We start from the raw sequence: 26,836 nt of genomic DNA, 5'->3' as shown, positions 1-26,836 counted from the left end.
TACAAAAATTGCCTAAATACATTCTATGGCCTCTTTGCCAAGCTACAAACCAATGATAACAAATTACATCACCGAATGAATTAAAATTTGCAAAAATAAATGCTAAGCTAAAGAAAGTGGAGGAGATAGTGAAATGCTATGAGTGAAGTCACATAAGGAACAAAATGTTAGTGAAACAAGGAAAAATATAATGGAAATGATGAAAAATGCACCAAATGAATATGCAATAAAAAGGGGTAAAAACATGAGAATTTATCAATCACAATATGTAAAAATGCATCGAGAACATATATGGAATTTTAATGAGCAAAAATTAAAGAACAAAGTAAAGGAAATAAATGCAAAAATAAGCAAACAAATTCTAATACTTAGAGGAAAAATTAAAATGATGGGGAAATATTTTTAGAAAATTTTTTAGAAGCATAAAACACCAAGAAAGTGTAAAAAAGGTATTTAAAACACAATTAAAAAGCAATTAAAAAAAACTCAGCAGGATTTAATCTGGACCGTTGGATGAATCCAGAGGTCCAGATCAAGCCCTCAAGATCACATCACAGCCATTTGATCAAAGATCAAAGGGTCCAGAAAAAAAGCATAAAAGATAGTGTAAAATGCAGGAAGCACAGTGACCGTTAGATCAACGATCTAACGGTTCAAACAGAATATGCAACATACTCCACACAAAAGATCACACACAGGAAACAAAATCAAATACACAACAGCCATCAGATGTTGGAACAATCCAGATCTGATGGTTCACAATACGAAGGAGCATAGCAAGAGCATGTACGCGCGCGCGTGGGAACAAAAGAGTATATAAAAGGAACTTCAACCAAAAAAAACACCAAATCCTCAAAAAAACCTCTCTCTACTTTGGATTCTAGAGAGAGAGAGTCTGTCCTCTCTCTAGAATCCGGTTGTCTTCTCCGGTCACGCTTAGCTTCTCCGGCACGGTGGCCGGCCACCTCAAGGTGGCGGCGCCGCCGCCGGAAAACTTTCCTTGCTCCGATTCAAAAAATTTTTACGTTTTCAAACATCCTTTTTTACGTACTACTCGAATCCGAGCTTAGATTTTTCAAAAGAGCTTTGAATCGGAGTAGATCTAAACTTGAACTTTGAGGAAAACTTTTTTTAGAACAAAGAAAAAGGAAAAGGAAAGCGCGGAAAGTTACCTTTCCACTGTGCTTTGCGGTTCTGGCTTGTGGTTCTGGCTTGTGATTCTGGCTTGTGCTTGTGATTCTGGCTTGTGGTTCCACAGTTCTGGTTTCACAGTCCTTCGCGTTCTTCTTCTTCTTTCTTCTCTGTGTTTTGCGATTTGGTTCCGGCTTCGCGTTTCCTCACGTTTTTCCTCTCCTCTGTGATCGGTGCTGGAGTTTCTCGCCTCCGGTGAGAAATTCGTACCTTGAATTGCAGGGGAATCAATTCAATGATGAAGATTCATCAGTGAATCTCTGAGAATTGGTGAATTTGTTGCTGAATCTGGTTCTGGAAACAGTTAGGGTTTTTTCTTTGTTCTTGAGACTTTTTCTGTTTTGATCTGTAACTGAATGGAAAGAGAAAAAGAATCTGTTTGTGGTGATTTCAATGATTGTGTATCTGATCCTGAGAATCTGACACTGTGTTGTTTTTATAGCTGACATGTGTGAGTGATTGGACCATTAGAAAGCTGACATGTGGCATTGGACTTGTGATTTTGGACCTTGAGGACCTCCCTGCAATTTTGTAAAATATGGAACTGGACTGCAAATTTTAAAAACGGAACTAAAAAGTATAAAAAATGGACAATTTGGACTTAAATGCAATTTTAACAAAATCAAGGGACTAAAATGCAAAAATAAAAATAAAATGAATTAAAATTTGTAATTTTGACCAAACGTAAAGTGAACCTAAAATAAAATCAACAAACGGACTAAAACGAACCAATGGCCTAAATGAGGTACTTCAAAGTAACCTCTCTATGCCAAAATTTTGGGTGAAATGACCAAAATGCCCCTAGGGCTAAAAATGACCTAAACTGACTCGAACAGGCTCTGACACTGACTCAGACGCTAATTTGAAATGAATTTTAACAAGGTCTACTGATGAAATGCGAAAGACAATCTGAAAAGACTCAGAGACAGTCACAAGGATGAAAATGGGTCCCACTGCAGGAAATGACCAAAATACCCTTCTGTACGACTTTTTGCAAATTTTGAAATAAACTGTAGAAAAACGCAATGTAATGATTCAGAGACACTTTTGAATGACCTACAAGACAAGTAAAGACATTTTGAAAAGTTTTATGCATAAAAAACATAGGTAAAAATGTGATTGAAAATACTGCGTAGCAGAGACAATTTGAACTGTGCAGTTGAAATTTGATAGTTGACAAAGTTTGAAATGCAATTGGGCCCCAGTAATTTTAGGTCCAAAAACAGGGTATAACAGCTGCCCCTATTTAAGTTTCTTTGTCTGGAGAGTCAAGAGACGGAGCCTTTGGCTTGACAGGACGAAGATACTTAAATATTAGCATTTGCACTGTGTTTGGACGTAAAAATACGCCTACCCATTTTCAAATAATATGCATGCCATGCATCATTTGGATTATGAATGCAAGACCTCATGGGGATTGGAATTAACAACATATGTCGTATCCATTGCGGGACTGGTAGACATTGACAAAGATAATGAATAGCAGAGTAACGGGAAACTAGAAACAAGTTGGACAGGTACAAGCTGTTCTTGGATTCAAACTAGTCACTTGACCGGGGATGAAACAAACAGACAACTGCGAGTTGTTCTTATGGATTCGAACTGGTCACTTCACAGGGGATAGAGGTTACTGGACAAACATGAGTTGTTCTTATGGATTCGAACTGGTAACTCACTTGGGGATATTGGAAAGTGCGAGTTGTTCTTATGGATTCGAACTGGTTACTCGACTGGAAAAAGAGAAAATTGGCAAGTACGAGTTGTTCTTAAGGATTCGAACTGGTTACTCGACTGAAAGCAAGGCAAATAGACAGGTGCGAGCTTGTTCTTGGATGCGAACTGGTTACTCCACCGGACAGAAACAGATAGACAGGTACAAGCTGCTCTCGGATTGAGCTAGCCACTTGACCAAACGGAAACATATTGACAGGTACAAGCTGCTCTTGGATTGAGCTGGGCACTCGACCGATAACATAAGCAAATTGATAGGTACAAGCTGTTCTTGGACTTGAACTAGCCACTTGACCAAACAGAAACATATTCACTGGGGATTGGTTTGTTTTGACAAAATATAGATTGAGATTGACTTAACATTGATTCGATTTGAAAGGTAGAAATTGACCGATATTATTGGCTCACAAGGTTTTGACAGAGAACCTGACATGAGTATCGAACTGAGACTGATGTTAACATTGGAAATGCGACATGCATGGATGATATAACAGTTTCATTAAATGCATAGGCACGTAATATGCATGATTATGCATGTATGAATGCTTGTAATGCATGACTGTTGGCATTTTGTAGGCACGACTTCACGGGGAAGACAAGACATCAGAGTATTGGGCACGTAGTGGCTCGTGCTATATTACACATTCTGGGAAATCCTCCTTGGAGATGACGTCGTTGGGAGACGTATCGGAACCATGGCTGAGGGCAGGTAGGTATGCAACTTGCTGGGGATAGAATCTCGGAAGACTCTACTGGGAATAATGCCGGATGTATCGTGGATGTCGCATCTGTGGTCAATGCTTTTTGCATGTTATTTTCTCAATTTTCAATCATTCATTTTTTGCATCCCATTTTTGCCTGGATCGCCCTTTCGGGTTTTCGATCCACCGGGGGAAATAAATTCTTTTCAATGCCCCATTTTTGCCTGAACTGCTCTTTCGGGTTGTCAATCCAGCGGGGTGCTCATTTTTGCCTAAGTCGCCCTTTCGGGTTTTCGACTTAGCGAGCTCATTTACTTTCATGCATTTTTATTCTGTTTTTTCAATCTTGCCATTGACCACAGACTATCCTGGAGGAGAACCTGCTTGTAACGTATATTGAAATAGACATCAACATACTCTCGCTCATGCATGTTTCATTTGAATGTACCCTGTTGCTCAGGTTTGCTTTTCAAAATAGACAAAAAGTTTTCAATTTCCAAAAAATGTTTGTTTCAAGCATTGTCATTATCAAAATAGAAAGAAAATGTTTTTGTATATAACTTTGAAAGTAGAAGAAAATAGAGTTTTCAAACAAAAGCAAAGGCTCAAATTGATGTATAAGATTGGTGGTCAGCCGAAGGCGTGACTCCATGGATTCACAAAGCTTGGAAAATGGTAATTTTTATTGGTTGGTGGTACATTGAACACAGTAACCACTACAGTTCTTAGAAACTTTGAATTCACAAGTACAGAAGCTTCAGATGAAGATGGTCATTAACAGCTGCAGATGCCCCAAGGGGGACGGTGGTTGGCCAGATATAGTTACTTGCCTTTTGTTTCAATCTCATTTTTGCATGAACCGCCCTTCCGGGTTTTCGGCTCATCGAGACGCTCATTCTTGCCTGAGTTGTGTACAATCTCAGCGAGCTTTTCATATTTGTTTTTTGTCCCTTATTTTTGCCTGGACCGCCCTTTCGGGTTTTCGATCCACCGGGAAGCGCATTTTTGCCTAGGCCGCCCTTTCGGGTTTTCGACCTACCACGCTGTTCTTTTCATATTTCTAGGCAAAGTATTTCTTGACTATATCGGCATTCACTGGATTTGGAAGTTCCACACCATCCATGTGTGTAAGGATTAAAGCACCACCGGAGAAGGCCTTCTTGACAACATAAGGACCTTCATAGTTAGGCGTCCACTTGCCCCTTGGGTCGGGTTGCTGGCTTACCCTCCTTTTCAATACAAGTTCCCCTACCTTGAATTCTCGAGGATGGACTTTCTTGTCAAAGGCAGTCTTCATTCTTGCTTGATATGACTGTCCACGAGCCATGGCATCCATACGTTTTTCCTCAATCAAATTCAACTGATCATACCGGCTTTGGCACCATTCAGCCTCAGATAACTTTGCTTCCATTATCACACGGAGAGATGGGATCTCCACTTCCAAAGGAAGAACTGCTTCCATACCATATACAAGAGAGAAAGGGGTTGCCCCGGTTGAACTGCGCACGGTAGTGCGGTAGCCATGCAGAGCATAGGGTAACATCTCATGCCAGTCCTTGTAAGTGGTTACCATCTTCTGGACAATTCTCTTGATATTCTTGTTGGCGGCCTCAACTGCACCATTCATCTGAGGTCTATAGGGAGAAGAGTTATGATGCTCAATTTTGAATTCTTCACAAAGAGCTTGCACCACATTGTTGTTCAGGTTGGTACCATTGTCGGTAATAATCTTGCTGGGAACACCATATCGACAGATGATGTTGTTCTTGATGAACTTAGCTACCACTTGCTTGGTCACATTGGTATAAGATGCTGCTTCAACCCATTTGGTAAAGTAGTCAATTGCCACTAAGATGAAACGATGACCATTTGAAGCCTTCGGTTCAATTCTTCCAATCATGTCGATGCCCCACATCGAGAACGGCCATGGGGATGAAATAACATTGAGAGCGTGCGGAGGCACATGAATCTTATCAGCATAGATTTGACATTTGTGGCATTTTCTGGCGTACTGGTAGCAATCATGCTCCATGGCCATCCAGTAGTAACCTGCTCGTAACAACTTCCTTGACATAGTATGCCCTGTAGCATGGGTCCCGAAGGTACCATCATGTACATCATGCATTAACTGCTCCGCTTCATGTTCATCAACACATCTTAACAATACCATGTCATAGTTTCTCTTGTACAGAATATCTCCATCTAACAGGAATCTACTGGCCAATCTTCTCAGGGTCTTCTTATCTTGTTTGGAAGCACCCGGCGGATACTCACGGCTCAGCAAGAACTGTTTGATGTCGTAGTACCAGGGTTTATAGTCAACCACATTTTCGCCAGCCTGATCGATCACATCCCCAATAGCAAACACATGTGAAGGTCTTTCAAGGCGTTGCACTTTGATTATTGGCACATCATTCCAATGGTTTACTCGAAACATGGAGGATAGAGTAGCAAGAGCATCAGCCATTTGGTTCTCATCACGAGGAATATGGTGCAGCTCAACCTTTGTAAAGTATGTCAGCAAACGTCTCGCATAATCACGATAAGGAATCAGCTTAGCATGGTGGGTCTCCCATTCACCCTTTATCTGATTGATGACGAGCGCAGAATCTCCATAGATGTCGAGGTGTTTGATTCTCATGTCAATTGCTTCCTCGATCCCAAAGATACATGCTTCATACTCAGCCATGTTGTTGGTACATTCGAACAGAATTCTGGCGGTAAAAGGAATATGATGCCCCTGCGGGGATACAATGACTGCCCCAATTCCTTTGCCATAAGCATTGACAGCACCATCAAAGACTAAACCCCACTTGCTATTGGGATCTGGACCTTCATTAATCAACGGTTCGTCGCAGTCTTTGGATTTCAAATACATGATCTCTTCATCAGGGAAATCGAATTCAATTGGTTGGTAATCATCAAGAGGTTGATAAGCAAGGTGATCGGCAAGAATGCTGCCTTTGATTGCCTTTTGAGTTTTGAACACAATATCATATTCAGACAAAAGCATCTGCCAGCGTGCAATCTTCCCAGTAACGGCCGCTTTCTCAAAGATATACTTTATCGGATCCATTCTGGATATCAGCCAAGTCGTATGATTCACCAAATAATGACGCAGGCGTTTGGCAGCCCAAGCTAGAGCACAACAAGTCTTTTCAAGCATTGTATACCGAGTTTCACAATCGGTGAACTTCTTGCTTAGATAGTAGATAGCATGCTCTTTCTTTCCGGTTTCATCTTGTTGACCAAGTACGCATCCCATGGATTCACCAAATACTGCCAAATACATAATCAAAGGCCTTCCTTCCACGGGTGGGACAAGGATAGGTGGTTCCAGCAGGTAATCCTTGATGCTATCAAAAGCTTCTTGGCATTCATCATTCCATACAACAGGCTGGTTCTTTCTGAGTAGCTTGAAGATTGGCCCGCAGGTTGCGGTCATGTGAGATATGAATCGGGAGATGTAATTCAAGCGTCCCAGGAAACCTCTGACTTGCTTCTCTGTCTGTGGAGCTGGCATTTCTCGGATGGCCCGGACTTTATCAGGATCGACTTCAATGCCCTTTTGGCTGACAATGAAGCCTAATAACTTTCCGGACCTGACACCGAATGTACATTTGTTGGGATTCAATCGCAGCTTGTATTTTCTCAACCTTTCAAACATCTTTGTTAAATATTCAACATGCTGCTCCTCATCTGTTGACTTCACAATCATGTCATCCACATATACCTCAACTTCTTTGTGAATCATGTCATGAAACAGAGTGGTCATTCCCCTTTGGTAGGTAGCACCAGCATTGATTAGGCCGAACGGCATCACTTTGTAGCAGAAAGTACCCCATGGAGTGATAAAAGAGGTCTTTTCTCTATCTTCAGGAGACATTTTGATCTGATTGTAACCGGAAAAACCGTCCATGAAGGAGAACACCTTAGATTGAGCAGTATTATCAACAAGCACATCAATATGAGGTAATGGAAAGTTGTCTTTCGGACTGGCTTTGTTCAGGTCTCTGAAGTCAACACACATCCGGACTTTACCATCTTTTTTTGGCACAGGTACTATATTGGCAACCCATTCAGGGTACTCAACTGTCATGAGGAAACCCACATCAATCTGCTTTTGAACCTCGCTCTTAATCTTGAGAGCCATATCAGGATGAGTCCTTCTCAATTTCTGCCTGACGGGAGGACATTCAGGCTTGGTGGGGATCCGATGCTCCACTATCATAGGATCTAGACCCGGCATATCTTCATATGACCATGCAAAAATATCCGGATATTCCCGGAGGAGCTGGATGATCTTCTGTTTAACCCCTTCCTCTAGAGTAGCACCAATCTTGATTTCTCGCTTGTTCTCCTCGGTACCTATGTTGATAAGCTCAATCTCTTCTTGGTGAGGCTGAATGGCTTTCTTTTCTTGCTCAAGTAACCGAGTGATCTCATATGGTATGTCATCATCCTCTTCATCTTCGGCTTCATACACAGGGAATTCAAAATTTGGAGGAACCGTAGGATTACTGTGTTCAACGGGTTTATTATGGTTCAAACTGCATTGAATGGTTGAATGATTTTAGAAAATGGTTTTTTTTCTTTTATGCAGTTCTTTGAAATTGATAAGAAAAATAAAGATGTTTTGGTTTTTTCTGGTATTACCATTATTTCCAAGGAAAAAAGCACTAAAAAAAAAATAAAAGTCGTGAAAGAAACGACAATTTTTATTAATAACGGCGATGCCGAAACAAACATGCCCTTACAGAAAATATCACTGTCGCTTCGGGCAGAGCGAGAGGATTGTTATTTTTTGAAAAACAAAACACTTAAGCAACAAGACACATTACTCGGAAACATGCATGATTGAAGGAATGATGATGGCATCCCAATTTCTCGCAATGCCTCCTGGTATAACAAACATAGGCCTAGGATCAAATCCAGTCGTCTTTTCAGTAATTGCATTGGCAAACCCAGCACTGTAGAAGGTTCCTGTGGAGACTCCTGAAGTTGGGGAATATCCGAGACCCTCTTTATGCTTATTCTCAAGGAGTTGTATTAACTTGCCCCAGCCAGCAGCTTGTCCTTCTTGGATGTCATTGACAGTCAGATAATTGTCGTTCATCAGTCTCTGGATGTCATTCTGAACACCGTAGCAACCCCAAGGATTATGGAAGCATTCTGGGCAACTGGCATGATCATGGTCAAACAGAGAGGCTTGGCATAACCCGATGTGTAGTGGCACCAGAGGAGTTGCAACGTTACAAACGTCCGATCTGGGAGCTTCCTCATATACCTCAATCATGTTTACAGCAGCGTGATTCGGAAGAGGATTGTCGACGACATGAGGGACGTTATTCTCAAAGGTCAATTTTCCTTGGTCTATGAGTTTTTTTACAATGTACCTCAACGCGTAGCATCCTCCGACATCATGACCCATAGCACCTTGATGGAAATCACACTTGAGGTCCGAACGGAACTTGGGAGGCGATGGATCAGGTGGAGGCTTGCCCTGTCTGGTTGTGCAGTGCCCTTTGAGAAGTAGAGTCGGGAGTAATTCAGCATATAACATTGGTATCAAAGGAAAGGTAGGTCTAGCTTGTTGCTGCTGTCGTTGTTGAGCTGGAGGCTGTTGTTGCATTCGCTGAACGACGGCATTAACGGGTACCTGAGGTTGTCCCGATGGCAAAGGATACTGATGATAGAATGGTGGAAAGAAAGGATGCTGAGAGTATTGCGCATACGGGTACGACGGAGGTAGCTGAGCAGCATTGATGTCCAAGACCTGGAACGTGATCAGAAAGGTTTCGGGACAGACAGTTATTGGCAGATCTATCTCCCCAAGAATGTTCTTACGGGATCCGTCGAAGGCTTTAACCAGAAAGGTGCTCCTTCCCAAGGGAGTTCCCCGATAGCTCAATTGATCCAGAGTGGCCGTTGTCTGAGGCAAGCTGGTATTGACAGAGATAGGGTTCGTCCCAGGAATCTGGCCATTATTGACAGTACCAGAAACGCCAGCTGCAGTACTAGGAGTGAAAAACGGTGGAAGCCCATACGGAAACCCAGCTGGCATAGCAAAGCGAGCGTCTGCAGATGCGGTTGGGAGCATGCTTGTAGTCACCGGTACAGCTGTGACTATAGGGATAGCCGTAGCTGATTGTTCTTGAGCGGCTAGCAGAGCAGTCATGACATCATTAGCTTTAGCCAATTCCTCCCTTAGAGTGGCTAACTCGGTACGGAGCTGAGCGTTCTCTTCTTCCATAGCCTTTTTCCTTCTTCTGTATTCTCTGGTTCGATCGATTCTGTCAGGTTCGTAGACCTTCTGAGCACGAGCCACTTTTCAAACTGTGGCAGAGGAACCAGGAGGTAGTGAGCACTTGGAAGCCTTTGTGACCGATGTATGATGCATATGATGCATGATATGCAGATGCAAATGCAAAAACGACTATTTTTAATGTCATCGAAGGACTTTTTAAACAAATTCGAAACATTGTAAACACTGTTAAACAAGCAAAATAAGGTTTTACAATGGTAAACTTATGAATACAAGTTCACACCTGCGGTGTCTTACAATGTTTCGATCTGTCTAAAAAAATCTTCGATGTATGCGTGAAAAAAAACTTATGCATGAATGCATGTATGCATGGTTGTTTTGTTTAGTTACAAAGAAAAAGGTGGGTTGAGATTCAAAGTAACAGGGCCATGGATGGACACGGCGTCCGGTGAACTAAGGCTTTGGATAGTAGTAACCAAGGTTCTAACACAGTTCCCAAACTGCAACCTCTCTCACATATATCATGGTAGTACAGGACGACACCCGTTCCATGATTATTTGTGAGAAGGTCTAGTTTGAGTGTAGTATCGCGTGACGACTAAAGTTTGAGACAACACTCAATTTAGCCACCGCACTACGTCCTAAAAAGGCTAGGATGGGTTTGGTAACTACGGTTCATAGCTTCGTCGAACAATTGAAAGTGAAGTGCCTAAGCATGACAACACACGCCGACAATATCACCTTCAAAATGCCTCAGCTATGTGAGATTGATCGCATAATCCAATACACGAGGCAACCCCCGGATCGAATTGTCGATTATATCTCTACCTAAACATAAGTTCACTCAGCCCGGGTATAGGACTTTTGATATTCTCACCCCACACGTCAAATGAAAATAAACAAGTATTCACATATGTAAGCAATAAAACAAAGCGTAAATATAAACTAAGGAAAACTAGGCGCAACCCGCTAAAAAGAGTCCCCAGTGAAGTCGCCATTTCTGTTATCATGGTTTTTGGGTGCCAAGCCATTAATTGGAATTGAACCTTTTGACCGTTGATATTCTCTATTTTTTCTTGGGAAGGGCAAAATTGAGAAAAACCCTTAGATTCTAAGTTCGGGGGTCGTTTTCGCTACGGGAAGGTGTTAGGCACCCGGAGCGATTATGGTACTCCATAAGAGCCGCTCTCCTAAGTTTATTTCTACGCTTTAGTTTTATTGCTTATTTGTAAAAAAGAAGGTGTGATTAGTTAAGAATGGGGGGAAAGAAGTAGAATTTGATTTTATTTCGGCTTGGAGGGGTTAAAGTCCCTTGCCTACGTACCGTTTTACGGGATCAAAACCGGCGTAGTTCTTGCTAAAAAGACTTGTTGTTTTTTGTTTTAATTGTTTGATTTTAAACTTTGAAAATGATTTTGAAGAAAGGGATTGAGAGGCTTCATGAGCATTAGAGTATGAAAAAGTGAGGATTTGTTTAGTGATTTTGCAAAAAGGTCTAAATGATTAGATTTAGTTGAGAATTTTATTAAGAAAATAAAAGGTGAAAAGTTGTTGGAGTTTTGACTCCATTTTTATGAAAAATATTTGAAGCGAGTTTGTTTGCATATTTTGGAAAAAAAGTTGGATTTTCTCTAAGTGTTTAAGCCTAAGCATTCATCTAACCATGCAATCCTAGCCACACATCTACACATGCAATCCTAGGCATACATCTAGGGTGAGTGTGTGCGTGCCGGTGCGCCATAGTGTCCATAGTCCATATTACAAAAATTGCCTAAATACATTCTATGGCCTCTTTGCCAAGCTACAAACCAATGATAACAAATTACATCACCGAATGAATTAAAATTTGCAAAAATAAATGCTAAGCTAAAGAAAGTGGAGGAGATAGTGAAATGCTATGAGTGAAGTCACATAAGGAACAAAATGTTAGTGAAACAAGGAAAAATATAATGGAAATGATGAAAAATGCACCAAATGAATATGCAATAAAAAGGGGTAAAAACATGAGAATTTATCAATCACAATATGTAAAAATGCATCGAGAACATATATGGAATTTTAATGAGCAAAAATTAAAGAACAAAGTAAAGGAAATAAATGCAAAAATAAGCAAACAAATTCTAATACTTAGAGGAAAAATTAAAATGATGGGGAAATATTTTTAGAAAATTTTTTAGAAGCATAAAACACCAAGAAAGTGTAAAAAAGGTATTTAAAACACAATTAAAAAAAACTCAGCAGGATTTAATCTGGACCGTTGGATGAATCCAGAGGTCCAGATCAAGCCCTCAAGATCACATCACAGCCATTTGATCAAAGATCAAAGGGTCCAGAAAAAAAGCATAAAAGATAGTGTAAAATGCAGGAAGCACAGTGACCGTTAGATCAACGATCTAACGGTTCAAACAGAATATGCAACATACTCCACACAAAAGATCACACACAGGAAACAAAATCAAATACACAACAGCCATCAGATCTTGGAACAATCCAGATCTGATGGTTCACAATACGAAGGAGCATAGCAAGAGCATGTACGCGCGCGCGTGGGAACAAAAGAGTATATAAAAGGAACTTCAACCAAAAAAAACACCAAATCCTCAAAAAAACCTCTCTCTACTTTGGATTCTAGAGAGAGAGAGTCTGTCCTCTCTCTAGAATCCGGTTGTCTTCTCCGGTCACGCTTAGCTTCTCCGGCGCGGTGGCCGGCCACCTCAAGGTGGCGGCGCCGCCGCCGGAAAACTTTCCTTGCTCCGATTCAAAAAATTTTTACGTTTTCAAACATCCTTTTTTACGTACTACTCGAATCCGAGCTTAGATTTTTCAAAAGAGCTTTGAATCGGAGTAGATCTAAACTTGAACTTTGAGGAAAACTTTTTTTTAGAACAAAGAAAAAGGAAAAGGAAAGCGCGGAAAGTTACCTTTCCACTGTGCTTTGCGGTTCTGGCTTGTGGTTCTGGCTTGTGATTCTGGCTTGTGCTTGTGATTCTGGCTTGTGGTTCCACAGTTCTGGTTTCACAGTCCTTCGCGTTCTTCTTCTTCTTTCTTCTCTGTGTTTTGCGATTTGGTTCCGGCTTCGCGTTTCCTCACGTTTTTCCTCTCCTCTGTGATCGGTGCTGGAGTTTCTCGCCTCCGGTGAGAAATTCGTACCTTGAATTGCAGGGGAATCAATTCAATGATGAAGATTCATCAGTGAATCTCTGAGAATTGGTGAATTTGTTGCTGAATCTGGTTCTGGAAACAGTTAGGGTTTTTTCTTTGTTCTTGAGACTTTTTCTGTTTTGATCTGTAACTGAATGGAAAGAGAAAAAGAATCTGTTTGTGGTGATTTCAATGATTGTGTATCTGATCCTGAGAATCTGACACTGTGTTGTTTTTATAGCTGACATGTGTGAGTGATTGGACCATTAGAAAGCTGACATGTGGCATTGGACTTGTGATTTTGGACCTTGAGGACCTCCCTGCAATTTTGTAAAATATGGAACTGGACTGCAAATTTTAAAAACGGAACTAAAAAGTATAAAAAATGGACAATTTGGACTTAAATGCAATTTTAACAAAATCAAGGGACTAAAATGCAAAAATAAAAATAAAATGAATTAAAATTTGTAATTTTGACCAAACGTAAAGTGAACCTAAAATAAAATCAACAAACGGACTAAAACGAACCAATGGCCTAAATGAGGTACTTCAAAGTAACCTCTCTATGCCAAAATTTTGGGTGAAATGACCAAAATGCCCCTAGGGCTAAAAATGACCTAAACTGACTCGAACAGGCTCTGACACTGACTCAGACGCTAATTTGAAATGAATTTTAACAAGGTCTACTGATGAAATGCGAAAGACAATCTGAAAAGACTCAGAGACAGTCACAAGGATGAAAATGGGTCCCACTGCAGGAAATGACCAAAATACCCTTCTGTACGACTTTTTGCAAATTTTGAAATAAACTGTAGAAAAACGCAATGTAATGATTCAGAGACACTTTTGAATGACCTACAAGACAAGTAAAGACATTTTGAAAAGTTTTATGCATAAAAAACATAGGTAAAAATGTGATTGAAAATACCGCGTAGCAGAGACAATTTGAACTGTGCAGTTGAAATTTGATAGTTGACAAAGTTTGAAATGCAATTGGGCCCCAGTAATTTTAGGTCCAAAAACAGGGTATAACAACACTGAAACATTTGCTCCAGTTGCAAGATTGGAAGCAATCAGGTTACTTCTATCCTACGCAATTAATCATGGCATAATATTATATCAAATGGATGTCAAAAGTGCCTTTCTTAATGGTGTCATTGAAGAAGAAGTGTATGTTAAACAACCTCCTGGGTTTGAGGATCTTAAGCATCCTGACCATGTTTATAAACTTAAGAAATCACTATATGGCTTGAAACAAGCTCCCAGAGCTTGGTATGATAGACTAAGTAATTTCTTAATTAAAAATGATTTTGAAAGAGGACAAGTTGACACAACACTCTTCAGAAGGACTCTTAAGAAAGATATTTTGATTGTGCAAATATATGTTGATGATATAATATTTGGTTCTACTAATGCATCTCTTTGCAAAGAATTTTCTAAGTTAATGCAGGATGAATTTGAAATGAGTATGATGGGAGAATTGAAATTCTTTCTGGGAATTCAAATCAACCAGAGTAAAGAAGGAGTATATGTTCATCAAACAAAATATACAAAGGAGCTTCTGAAGAAGTTCAAGCTAGAAGAGTGTAAAGTGATGAACACTCCAATGCATCCAACCTGCACCTTAAGCAAAGAAGATACTGGAACAGTAGTAGACCAGAAGCTATACAGAGGTATGATTGGTTCTCTGTTATACCTCACTGCATCTAGACCTGATATTTTATTCAGTGTATGCTTGTGTGCAAGATTTCAATCAGATCCTAGAGAATCTCATTTAACTGCAGTTAAGAGAATCTTCAGGTATCTGAAAGGAACAACTAATCTTGGACTCCTGTATAGGAAATCCCTAGATTATAAGTTGATTGGATTCTGTGATGCTGATTATGCTGGTGATAGGATTGAAAGAAAATCAACCAGTGGAAATTGTCAATTCCTGGGAGAGAATCTGATATCCTGGGCAAGCAAAAGACAAGCAACTATTGCTATGTCTACAGCAGAAGCAGAGTACATTTCAGCTGCAAGTTGTTGCACACAACTACTTTGGATGAAACATCAGTTGGAAGACTATCAGATCAATGCTAACAGTATTCCCATTTATTGTGATAATACTGCTGCTATTTGTTTGTCAAAGAATCCAATTCTACATTCAAGAGCCAAGCATATTGAAATCAAACACCATTTTATCAGAGACTATGTTCAAAAAGGAATTTTAGATATACAATTCATTGATACTGAACATCAATGGGCTGATATATTTACAAAACCTTTGTCTGTTGAAAGATTTGATTTTATTAAGAAAAATTTGAACATGCATTTTGTGTCTGATTGAAAAATTGCTTGCCTCTGAATAAGAAGTTTGGTTCTGAAGTTTATTCAGGAGCATTTTGATTCATCAGAAGCTCTTAACTGAAGTTCTGAGGAAAATGTGCTTCTGAAGATGACGTCAGTACTAAAACTTCAGAAGTGTTATTCTTTGCTTCTGAATAGCTTGGTTAGTGGGAACGTTGGCAGTTACTTTATGTAACAGCTGTCCCATTACCCAAAAGGTAATTTTCTGAAGAGTCTCTGACGTGGTCTATTTGTATTGGAGTATAACAAAAAGGGCAATGATGTTTTTATTCGCTTTTTAACATACTTTCACGCGCCCCCAATTTGTCATTAATGTTGTGTTTGTTTGTCCCTTCTGAATTACAAACGTTTTAATAAAAACACTAAGTCATTTCACACACTTCTCACTTCACAACAAACACTTTCTAATTTCTTCTCAACCCTCTGTGTAAGTAAGCACATTCTCTCAACCTCTCAAAACACCTTAGAACCCTAATTCTACTTCAAATCAATGGCATCTTCAAGTTCTGCCGGTGGTTCTTCATCGAATATGGATATAGATACTCCTGCTTATGAAATCAAAGGAAGAACTATGTCGATTGAGGAATGGGATCTAATCATTCAAGCAGGAAACTAGATACAGATATGCATGAATCTGATGTCATATCTGATCTAGTCACTCATCACATCCCCATCTGCAAGAAAGATCCCCTGGATGTGCAGAGGGCCTACATCTTGGACTACTACAAGAGCTACAACAAGAAAATCAGCCTGAAAGATATCCCAGAAGAAATGTATGGTGGTGATCTGCCTGTGGCCAAAGGCAGAAAATCTAAAAAGAAGCAGATCACCAAGGAAGAATACCTTGCTGAAGATGCTACTGAGGTGGGTGCTCAGAAGCATAAGAAAGCTAAGAAGGAAAAATCTGCTATGTCCACCATTCTTGAGGAAGTGGAGGATTTGGATGATGTCCCTCTTATCAGAAAAAGGACAAGGAGTACTCAAGAAACAGCAGAACAGCCTGCTTCTGAACAAACTGGTTCTGAACAAGCTGCTTCTGATCAAGCTGCTTCTGAAAAGCCTTCAAGTCCCAAAAATAAAAGAGAAGCTGCTCTTCAGACCATCAAAAGGAAGAGGTCTAATTTAACAAGAAATCTGAAGACAGCTGAAGGAAGAAGGGAAGAAATGTTGAAAGAACTGGAAGAGAACTGGGATGAAGACTCAAGCCCCAAGAAGGCAAAAAGGACTGCAACTTCTGAGCCCATAGTCATGCCCAGTTTCGAAATGACTGAAGAAATGAGGCAGTACGCTAGGGAGGTTTCTGCATCCAAGATAGCAGAAAAGAAAAGGTTGAAGGAAGTGTTTGAGAAAGAAAGGGATGAGCGTCTCAAGGCTGCAGGGTATGTGCCTACTCCTGACATTGCTGCTTTAGCGTCTGAGTTAGAAACTGTTCAGTATGGAGCAACTCTGCTTTCTCAAGCCTTGAAGAATAAGCAAGCTTCAGGAGCAACTTCATCAGATCCAGTTTCAACAGCTCCAGAAGCAATTCATCCAGAAGCTCAGTCCTCAGGTAATCCATCTAAAGCTCCAACTAATACTCAGTCTCTATCTCTACCCTCTTCACCCTCTTCATCATCCACAGAATCAGATGACCAACCCCTTAGCCAACATATAAACAAGCTTCTAAAAACCAAACCTACCAAACTAACAGAATTTGGAACACTTGACTATGAGAGTACTCAAATAGAATTTTCAAAAAATAGGATAAAACTTTGTGAGAAATTCAATTTGCCTACTACTCATCCACTATATCCAGATACTCCAGAACCTGTTAGTTTACAACAACCTGAACCTACCCAAACAAACTCACCAAATAACCAATCTCCACAAAAAGCCTCTGAAGTAGCTTCAGATGCAACTACTTCAGAAACCCCCCAACACCAAGAATCCTCAACCCTTCACAACTTAGAAAAACATCTAGGTGGTGAAATGCAACCAACACCCACTAAGGCCTCTAAGACAGTTTCTGAGAAGACTGTCTTGGAAACCCAAACAGAAACTCAAACCATCCCTGAGCAAACTGTTCAGGAGCAAACTGCTTCTGAACAAGTTGCTCCTGACCAAACAACTTCTGACCAAACAACAGAACAACAACAACAACCAGATTCACCCACTATAATAGACTTAACCTCTGACCAACCTTCCACATCAAATACAACTCAAACTGAACCTTCACCCATCCCTGACCATATCCTGGAGTCTGAGTATATAGAGGAACAACTGATCAGACTTAGTGATGAGATTCAGGCACTGATTCTTCGCAGAACAGTTCCTGTACCTCCTATTCACTATTATGATCAGTGGATGGATCTACAGAAGAGCTTTGATGAGCTGCTGGATCAGCTTAGAACTAAATGTGTGTCATCTCACTCTGCTATGCTGAAGAAGCTTTTGGATGATATGCATGAAGCAGCTAAGGAGAAAGAGCTGAATTTTGTGCCTCTGCTGGACATCACTCCTTTCTATCCAGAAGAAGAATACATCACTAGGGCTGCTAGAATTCAGGCTGGATATAAACGAAGAATGAGGGAAAAGGATGAGCTACTTCAGAAGAAGGATGATCAGATCAAGTATCTCTTAGAACAGTTGTATAAGCAAGCCCAACCTTAGTTGCACACCCAACTCTAGCTTGTTTTTTACTTTTGTTCTTAGTAGCTGTGTCCTTGTATCTTAATCTTCTTTATATATATTATCATTGTTTCTGGATCTTGTGCTTTTTCACCTTCAATATGTTTTACAAGCTTTAACTCTGATGATATTTACTGTTTTTAATGCTGCTTGCTCTGATACTCTTTCTTTTGTTTCTATTCTTTTTGTTGATGACAAAAGGGGGAGTAAATGTATAGTATTTTTTAAGGCACTGAGCCCTACTATAACCTCTTCTAAATTTCTTTTAAATACTTCTGATTTGATTTTATAAGTATTTTATTGAAATTTAATTAATAAGAATAGAACTTAGGGGGAGCTTACAAACCTCACCTTAAAGATCTATTAGACTCAGGGGGAGCTTACAAACCTCTGTCCCAGTAGTCAACTTATTAATTAGATCAACAACAATTGAACATTTTAAATACTATTGTTTGTCATCATCAAAAAGGGGGAGATTGTTGGAACAAAATGTGTTTCACAATGAACCTTATTGAGTTTTGATGATAACAAGGTATTAAAAATTGTCAATTGGTTATTACTAATAATTGTTCAAGTGTACAGGACCAAAGGCTACTCAAGTTATTTCAATAGGTCTTGGAAGAACAATGGAAAGAAAAAGAAATTTTGAGCATCTGAAGAAAACTGCTCCTGAAGCTAAACTGCTCCTGAAGAGATGACGTCATCAGAAGCAGAAAGTCATCAGAAGCAAAAGTTTTCATCAGAAGCAATATCTTCACCAGAAGCTACATTTGATCCTTTAATCAAACTGAAGATTCAAAGTAGCTGATTCTCAATTCAGTCTTATCAAAGAAGAACGAAGAATTGAAAGGGAGGTATCAACGGATATATGGATAGCACTGAGCTCTTGTCTCTCGTTAATAGAGTTGACAAAGTACAAGTGTACAACCACTACCTCCACTACTCTGTTTTCTGTCTACGCTACAAGACAAAACAACAGCCATGCCTGCAGAATTTGTACACTCAAGATGGGAATGAATTTGAAGTTTATTCTTCAAAGGACTACACCCAAATCAGGCAAAGGATCACTGGTGGATAATCAAAGGATTTCAAACGACTCTTTAGACGTGCTGATTATCTCAACGTCTCTTTCACGCCTCTATATAAAGGAGTGAAGACTTGAAGATTGGTAAAAACAGATACAAGTTCAAAAGCGCCAAAACTCTGTCAAATTGATTTTACAAAGCACACTGAATTTCTGCACTGATTTGATACATCTTAGAAATTCAAAGTCTAGAGTCTTTTCTGTATTGTATTGTGAACACCACTGATTGTATATCAAGTGTTCAATTCAAACTCAATTCTCTGTATTTTTGTTTGATTAGAAGTCTCTTGCCTGCGTGCTTGAGCATTAGAAGTCTCTTGCTTAGTGCTTGAGCATTGGAAGACTCTTGCGTGTGTGCTTGAGCAGTCTTGTGAAGTCTCATACTTTGATAGTATTGAGCATTTGTAATCTTTGTGATTATAGTGAAATCTCCTTGGAAGTGCAAGGGGGACTGGACTACTTCCGTGTTGTGGAAGGAACCAGGATAACTGCTTATGTCTTTGTCTTTCTTTTCTCTGCTCTGTTCTTTCCGCTGCATATCTGATTCTGATCATTTCATCAGAAGCACTCTCAGTCTGCTTCTGAAGATTTATCAGAAGAAGAATTTTTTTAGACAGAAAAAGAAAACACAATTCAACCCCCCCCCTTCTTGTGTTTTTCTCACCTTCACCAACAGCATAAGCATAAGCAATAAAGACATGGTTGTTCATCCCTTGAAGTGTTACAGCTTTGAACAAAGTGAGTAAAGCCATGTCAGAACATTCATTGCCTATAATCACCACAGGTGGCAAAACATCCATGTAAAGTGACCATCTTCTTGTCATGTTTCTGTCACTTGCACAACAATCACAAACCTTGATGAACTTCAGAATTTCTGTGACATGTTTTGATGATCAGGTTTTGATTTTGACCATTTTTTGAACCAAAATAAAATATAAAGCTATTACTATTAAATTGATAGAGTATATTATATATTGATTTTTTGACATACTATATAAGAATAATTTCCGATAATGATTTTGACAAAATATCTCAAACTTTTTATAAAATATCGGTATTTGTTACCATATATTTAGCCATGACAAATTGGGCCCAGAGTGGGTCCATTATAGCAATATTAAAACAATGATGAAAATGACAAATTGGCTGCTAAAAATAATTTAGAATTAAAGAATCTTAAAAAAATGGCTGACGAACAATTAACATATACATACTTTTTTTTTTTAATAAACCATATATATAGACATTATATTACCATTTTTTTCTTGTAAAAGAAAATATTGTTATATTTTTAAAATTATTTTGTATCTTTAGCCAATGCACACCATTGGAGGTATTGTGTAGAACGATAGCTTGGTGGCACCGTTACTTTCCTGAGGTAACGCTCTCTGACACAAAGCAATGTATTTTGAGAATAAAAAATTGTCAAATGCAGAGTTTTGAGATCAACAAAATAAATGTTGAATATGTTGGTATAAGTTGTGGGATCTAATATAAATTATTTAAGGGTGGTGCACCACTTGAGTAAAAAATAAATGATTTAGTTTAAAGTGAGATGGCGGTGTGAACCCACTTAAAATATTCATGTTGATTTGCTTTATTGGTGGTACTCTAAGATCAAATATAGAATTTTCTATTTCTTAATGTTTAAGTGGGTGAGTCTAGTCAATGTGCTATTTTTCCAACAAAGAAAAAACCGAGTAATTATTCAACATCTCAAATTCACATACACTTATTTAACACTTTATTATTATTTTTTTCTTTTATATCACTTGTTTCTCCATATGGTGTTACTACGCGCGTGTGTGAGAGAGACTTCAATTTTGTTGATGATGTTTATTAAATGAATTTGAATGAAGAATTAAGTTTAGATAATGAAGATCTGAATGAGCTTTGATGAAGATGAATTTTGTTGATGATGAAGATTTTATTTTTTTTAATCTTTTGATGAGATGTAAATGTTTAAATCCATTTGGAAATTAAAAAAAAAAATATTTACATACTCAGTATGCCACACATCACCAAAGTAACCTAATTAGATGTGTTTGTGGGTGGAAATCAAATAATCTATATTTTACGATGAGAATTTTAAGTTTTTTATAAAGGATAAACCAAAATTTGCTCAAATAATAAGATAAGGGTGAATACATTTTAACCTTTTAAAAAAAACTTAACAAATATGTTCTTATTATACTAATATCAATTTAGTCCTTGTAGGAATACTACTAATATAATATAGTGCTTGGGATGACCTATGTATCTAAAATGCAAAACTAATCACATGTGTGCATGTATTATCAAACTCAAACCCTTAACCAAAGAAGTTGAAGTAAAATAAAAGTCACAAAAAAAGTGAAAACAAAACAGATTTCATATACACCATAGGAATCAAGATTTATGCTATCTACAACATGATTAATCAGTGAAAAACTTGTTCACGATATCTAAATAAACAGGTTGATCAATGTGCATTTCTAATACATGTGAGCTTATCTACAGTATTTTATTTGTTTTATATTTATGGATTTCTTTCTTCAGCTTCATACTTTTATTGATCCTTTTTTCCCTATAGATTACTTCTACTGATGATCTCTTTCTTCTATTTTATTTTTGCCTTGAGTTCATTAAACTTTTTTTTTTATCAAGTGGTTTAGTGGCTAGAAATTCACATTCAGATGAACAGGTGGGGATTCGATTTTGAATTTCAGCTCATGTATAGTCACCGCCAAGTGACCTATGCTCACGGGAATTAAAACTCCATTTTCAATGTATATATGTTGATTTTAGTACTTAGAATTAATATCATTTTTACTAGTTATTTGACTTCATATTTAATTGTTGATATCATTTCACATATATCACTTGTTTTTTGAATTAAAATGTCAATTTTTTTTTACCAAAAATAAATGTTATATTTTTATCGTGGATGCATCTTAGGATTTAATTCATAATTCAATATATAAGGAATCTAGTTCATATTTGAATCTCGATTTGATAACCATATTTTAAACAGTTCCATTTGTTTTATTGTCAAAAGTGTGAGTTCTAGAGCTTTGCAAAAGAGGTGCATTCTCATTAGATGGTGACTCCAAACTACCAACATCTTCCTCTATCTCTTCTGTAGCTTTGCCCCATAATATAGCATAAAGGCCAATCGATACTATTGTGGCTCCAATTATACTGCACAATGAAAAAAAATATATACAAATGAACACTTTTAACAATCGACTTATACTAGTAGATAAACTCAAATAAGTTGAAAAATCATGCAGGTTCCACATGTGGTTGTGAAAGAAAACTAAAAATCGAACTGAAACTTTAAACCGAATAAAACCACAACGAAACCCCAAAATGTGATCAATAGTTCACCAACAGAGCTGAAGTTCGGTTATTTTCATTTTGATTCAGTTTAGTTTAACACAATTCTGTTTTGGTTTTTAGTTTTTTATTTTTTTCTTTCAAAAGCCCTTATTATTGGTTTGATGATAGCAATGTTGTACATGTCGGTCCACAAAAAATCAATACGGTTTTTGTTAAAGGTATTTCAAGTTTGATTCCAAAAAGAATCAGTTCGGTTTTTTTGTAAAGGTATTTTCAGCTCGGTTGAAAACCACATAATCGGTGCACTAAACGGTTTGGAACGAACCATTAACAATTCAGTTGAATTTTATCGAATTGTTGTAACAGTTCAGTTCAATCTTCCTTTCTGAACCGAACCAAGAATATCCCATATAAACCATTGATATTAATTATTGAGTAGACTATTAAATATCCGGTGGGAGCCAAGAATCAAATGCAAAAATTGAATTTACTATACCTTCCAACATGAAGAGTATCACCAAGAAACATAACACCTAAGCCAGCAGAAATAACAATTTGAAGTGGCTTGAATGAGGTTACATAGACTGCCCCCTTTAAGCGAACTGTCCAAGCACAAACTGCAATGCCTATAAACTTTCCAAAAATAGCCTAGAAAAAGAGACGTGTCATCAATGAAGTACACAACCTTAAGAGGTTTAAATATTTTATAAATGATATTTCAAGTTTCAACAAACAATTTGACATCAAAAGCATAAAACTACTAAGATGGTTAACACAATTCAAATATGTGCTTAATTACGTCCCGTGACTGATTTATCAAGTGTCGCATCTTATTAATCGTTCACTCAACCCAATTAACCACAAATTTGTTAACTTCGGTTTACAAAAGTATATTGGAACTTAAACTATGATTAATGAATACCATTTATATTTGAACACAATTTAAATAGTTAATCGGTCTATTTATATTTGAACACTATAGTAGAGGTTGACGAAGTTCAAAGTCGTGGTTAACCAGATAATTGGTTAATGTTAAATTTTGATATCAAATTTGTGCTTCAAAATAACACAACTCAAATTTTTTGGTCAGTGTAGAAGTAGTTTTGCGAGTATCTTACAGAAGAAACAATGGAGATAAGTGAGAGATTCAGTCCTATTTTCCAAGCACTTGCATTTGGAACTGATAACAAAGCTACAACTATAGATATGATGGTGGCAGTTGTGGTGTAAAGCAAGGTTAGAGTTAGTTCATCTGGGAACTCTTTCATGATATGTACCTGTGAAATGAATAAAGGAACTGAAACTTTTCAGTACTAAAATTTTGATGATCCCATTAAATAACAAGAAATGAAGAAATATTTACTTGTAAAGGATTTGGATTCTATGGAAAAGAAAAAAAAGTAACATTTAAAAAAAGAATTATACATTCTAGTAAATACTATGTAGCACTGATACTTCATATTGAAAACGTGTTCAGTGTCCAACATGTATCGATGTCTGGCACGTGCTGGTGTCGGACATAGACATGCATGTTAAATTCAATCATTTCCATTTTCTCAAAGAGTAGTGATATTTGAACATCTATTTGAAACAACTTTTGTGACAACCTCTTTTTTCTCTCTTTTCATTGGTCAAAAACAATGAAGAGAGAAAAAGTAAGAGAGAGAATAAGAGTATAATGTAAGTATGTAAGAGAAAGTTGTCATAAAGTGGTTGTACAAATATCATTTCTCTTTCTCAAATGACTATTCGTGTCTACGTGCTAGTGTCAGTATTATGTCTGGTGTTCGTGACTGTGTCAATCATTTCCATTTTCTCTCATTTTGCATAATATTAATCCTACCCTACTTACCACTAAAATGTACCATAGTGAAGACAGAAAATAGTCAACTATCAGGAGAATGCCAGCAATGACATCCCAACTTGAATCTACTGACTTGAGAAAGCCAATTGATTGATGAAGTGATGAGAAATTCATGATGGGTGGTCCTTTGTAGAAAGTTAACACAAAAGCACCTGCTATTGATATTATGCTTCCCATTACCTTGGCATTACTACTTCTACTCTTTGCAGCTAACTTTTCCATCCTTAATTGCAATGATAAGAGGAAACAAAATAAGTGGACAATAGACTGAGATGTTTCATAAATGTACTAACTAGCAAATTCAAATATACTAAGAGTAAATAGGCAATTATCCTCTTGAAATTGTAAGTTTCGTCAATTACCATTTTAACAAGGCTTAATTGCATTTTTGAACCCCTATCTTTCCAAAAGTTGCGGTTATGACCCCCTAACTAATTTAAATACAAAACAGCCCCTTATGTTTTGATTCTTTGGCAGTTTTGGACCCCCTGTCCATTAGTGAGGTGCCACGTGTATTATTTAGGGGGCCACGTGGCACCTCACTAATGGACTGGGGGTCCAAAACTACCAAAAAATCAAAACATATGGGGCTATTTTGTATTTAAATTAGTTAGGAGGTTATAACCGCAACTTTTGGAAAGATAGGGGTCCAAAAGTGCAATTAAGCCTTTTAACAATAATAAAACTTCAATTACCCCTTGACTAACGTTATGCAATTTCAGGAGGAATAAAATTGACTAACGTTATGCAATTTTAGAAGTGTAATTGAAGTTTTGTTAACGTCAAAGGTAATTGTAATTGCCTATTTACTCAATATACTAACTAGCAAACCTGAATGTGACAGCTAGCATGAAAGTGAAAGCAGGTATTAGATTAGCAAGTGCTGAAGCAAGTGTTGGAGAACTGTAATTAATACCAATATACCCCAGAACCTGAGATGAACATCTGCATAACGGTCCCAAAAAATTCCAAAACATGAAACAAAAACCATCAAAAGCATACAATTAATGACACCCTTTGACCAAATCAAACTAACATCAATACTAGCTATAACAAAATTACTAGTATATTTTTTGTCTTATAAAGGGGCTCTGATAGTCTGAAGTTTGACCCGAAAATAAGTAAACTTCCACCGAAGATTGTTTCGGTCAAGGACCAAATTACTAGGACACTTAAAGGTCGAGTAAACCTTCAAGTTAGACCTTGATTTTATAGGTCGCTTTCAAATACATCTTTGACTTTATGAATATTTCAAAAAAGTCTCTCGACTCTGTTAAATTTACTCATATTAATCCTTTAAAGAATATGTTAGGGACTAAATTGTTAGTAATCGGATAAACTTAGAGACCAAATTGATAGTAAGTAGTTAAAATATTGGCACTTAATCGATATTAAGTGGTAGAGTATAGAGACCAACTTAATAGTTTAATAGAGTCAGAGACTTTTTCGAAATACTCGTAAATCTCAAGGACCTATTTAATAATATCTCCAAAGAGACTAATGTGATAGTTAACTTTTACCCTAACTGTCAAATCAAATATTGTAGTAAAGTATAAGGCCATTTTTGGCATTACCCTATTGCACCAAGAAGTACAATTTTGCATACTATGGAGAAACTGAGTGGAGAAACCACTATTGACCTGCAAAGAGATATGAAATGCAAAACATAAAGAAATTAATCAAGGGTGGATTTTGTTAAAATCACGGTGAATTTGAGAAAATCTTGGTAGCACCTTGTTGCCAAAATTCTTATAGCGTGATTCTGTCAAACTCACCGTCAATTCAAACATTTACTAAGTTATATAAATATGTTGAATGTTAATGAAAATTGCAATAGATAAATGTGAACCTTCTACTTCTAGTGAAAAGTGTGACAGGAAGAAGAACAGAAGTACCAACAGCATAAGAATAAGCAACAAAGACATGGTTGTTCATCCCTTGATTTGTGGCTGCTTTGAACAAAGTGAGTAAAGCCATTTCAATAGTTTCCTGTCCTATGATCACTAAAATTGGCAAAACATCCATGTAAAAGGACCATCTTCTTGTCATGTTTCTATCACTTACACAACAATTACAAACCTTGGTGAACTTCAGAATTTCTAATTGCTTTTTATGGTAATGTTTTGATTTGGACCATTTTTTGAACCAAAAACCAAAATGAAAGATAAGGCTGTTGTTACTCTTTAATTATTATCATATATAGAAAACGTGCTTATAATATATTTTGTCATGTTATACAAGAAAATTTTCTGATAATGGTTTTGAAGTGAAAGGCTCAAAATGAAAGGAAGTTGATTTGTGGATTTTAGCGCACTCTCTGACACAAAGCATGTATTTTGATTGTTGAGAATAAAAAAACATTTCTTTTGTTTTTTATTTGATAAATGCATATAAAAGGAAATCTACGTAAACTATTAATACGTTGGTTTAAGTTGTGAGACTCAATATAAGTTTTAAAAGTTGCGCTAACGGACTAAAAAAGAATGAGTTATTTCAAAGTGAAATAGCGGTATGGATCCATT

The 26,836-nt window shown here is 37.6% G+C and overlaps 2 protein-coding genes across 4 annotated transcripts in view; both read right to left on the bottom strand.

Moving 5' to 3' along the window:
* Window positions 1-20,110, bottom strand: part of LOC25495211 (WAT1-related protein At3g28050) — a 30,133-nt gene extending 10,023 nt beyond the window's left edge. Inside the window, exon 1 of one of the 3 annotated variants that reach the window (XM_024785589.2) lies at window positions 19,800-20,110. In XM_024785589.2, coding sequence (XP_024641357.1) covers window positions 19,800-19,953 — 154 coding nt within the window. In that variant the 5' untranslated portion in view covers window positions 19,954-20,110. The remainder of the gene's footprint in view (window positions 1-19,799) is intronic. The other 2 variants (XM_039826854.1, XM_039826853.1) reach the window with 2 other exon arrangements.
* Window positions 20,111-22,083: 1,973 nt separating this feature from the next.
* LOC25495210 (WAT1-related protein At3g28050) lies at window positions 22,084-26,576 on the bottom strand. Its single transcript, XM_013595392.3, has 7 exons — window positions 26,164-26,576; window positions 25,889-25,954; window positions 25,146-25,259; window positions 24,303-24,537; window positions 23,569-23,727; window positions 22,947-23,098; window positions 22,084-22,309 (listed from the first exon to the last, which is right to left on the bottom strand). Exons 1-7 carry the CDS (start codon window positions 26,361-26,363, stop codon window positions 22,135-22,137), a joined length of 1,101 nt encoding a protein of 366 aa, XP_013450846.1. The 5' UTR covers window positions 26,364-26,576; the 3' UTR covers window positions 22,084-22,134.
* Window positions 26,577-26,836: the final 260 nt, after the last annotated feature.

This window comes from Medicago truncatula, chromosome 6 (assembly GCF_003473485.1).
Source record: "Medicago truncatula cultivar Jemalong A17 chromosome 6, MtrunA17r5.0-ANR, whole genome shotgun sequence".
Classification (NCBI taxonomy): domain Eukaryota; kingdom Viridiplantae; phylum Streptophyta; class Magnoliopsida; order Fabales; family Fabaceae; genus Medicago; species Medicago truncatula.
The sequence above is the reverse complement of the archived record's forward strand: the minus strand, read 5'-3'. Positions and strand labels throughout refer to the sequence as shown.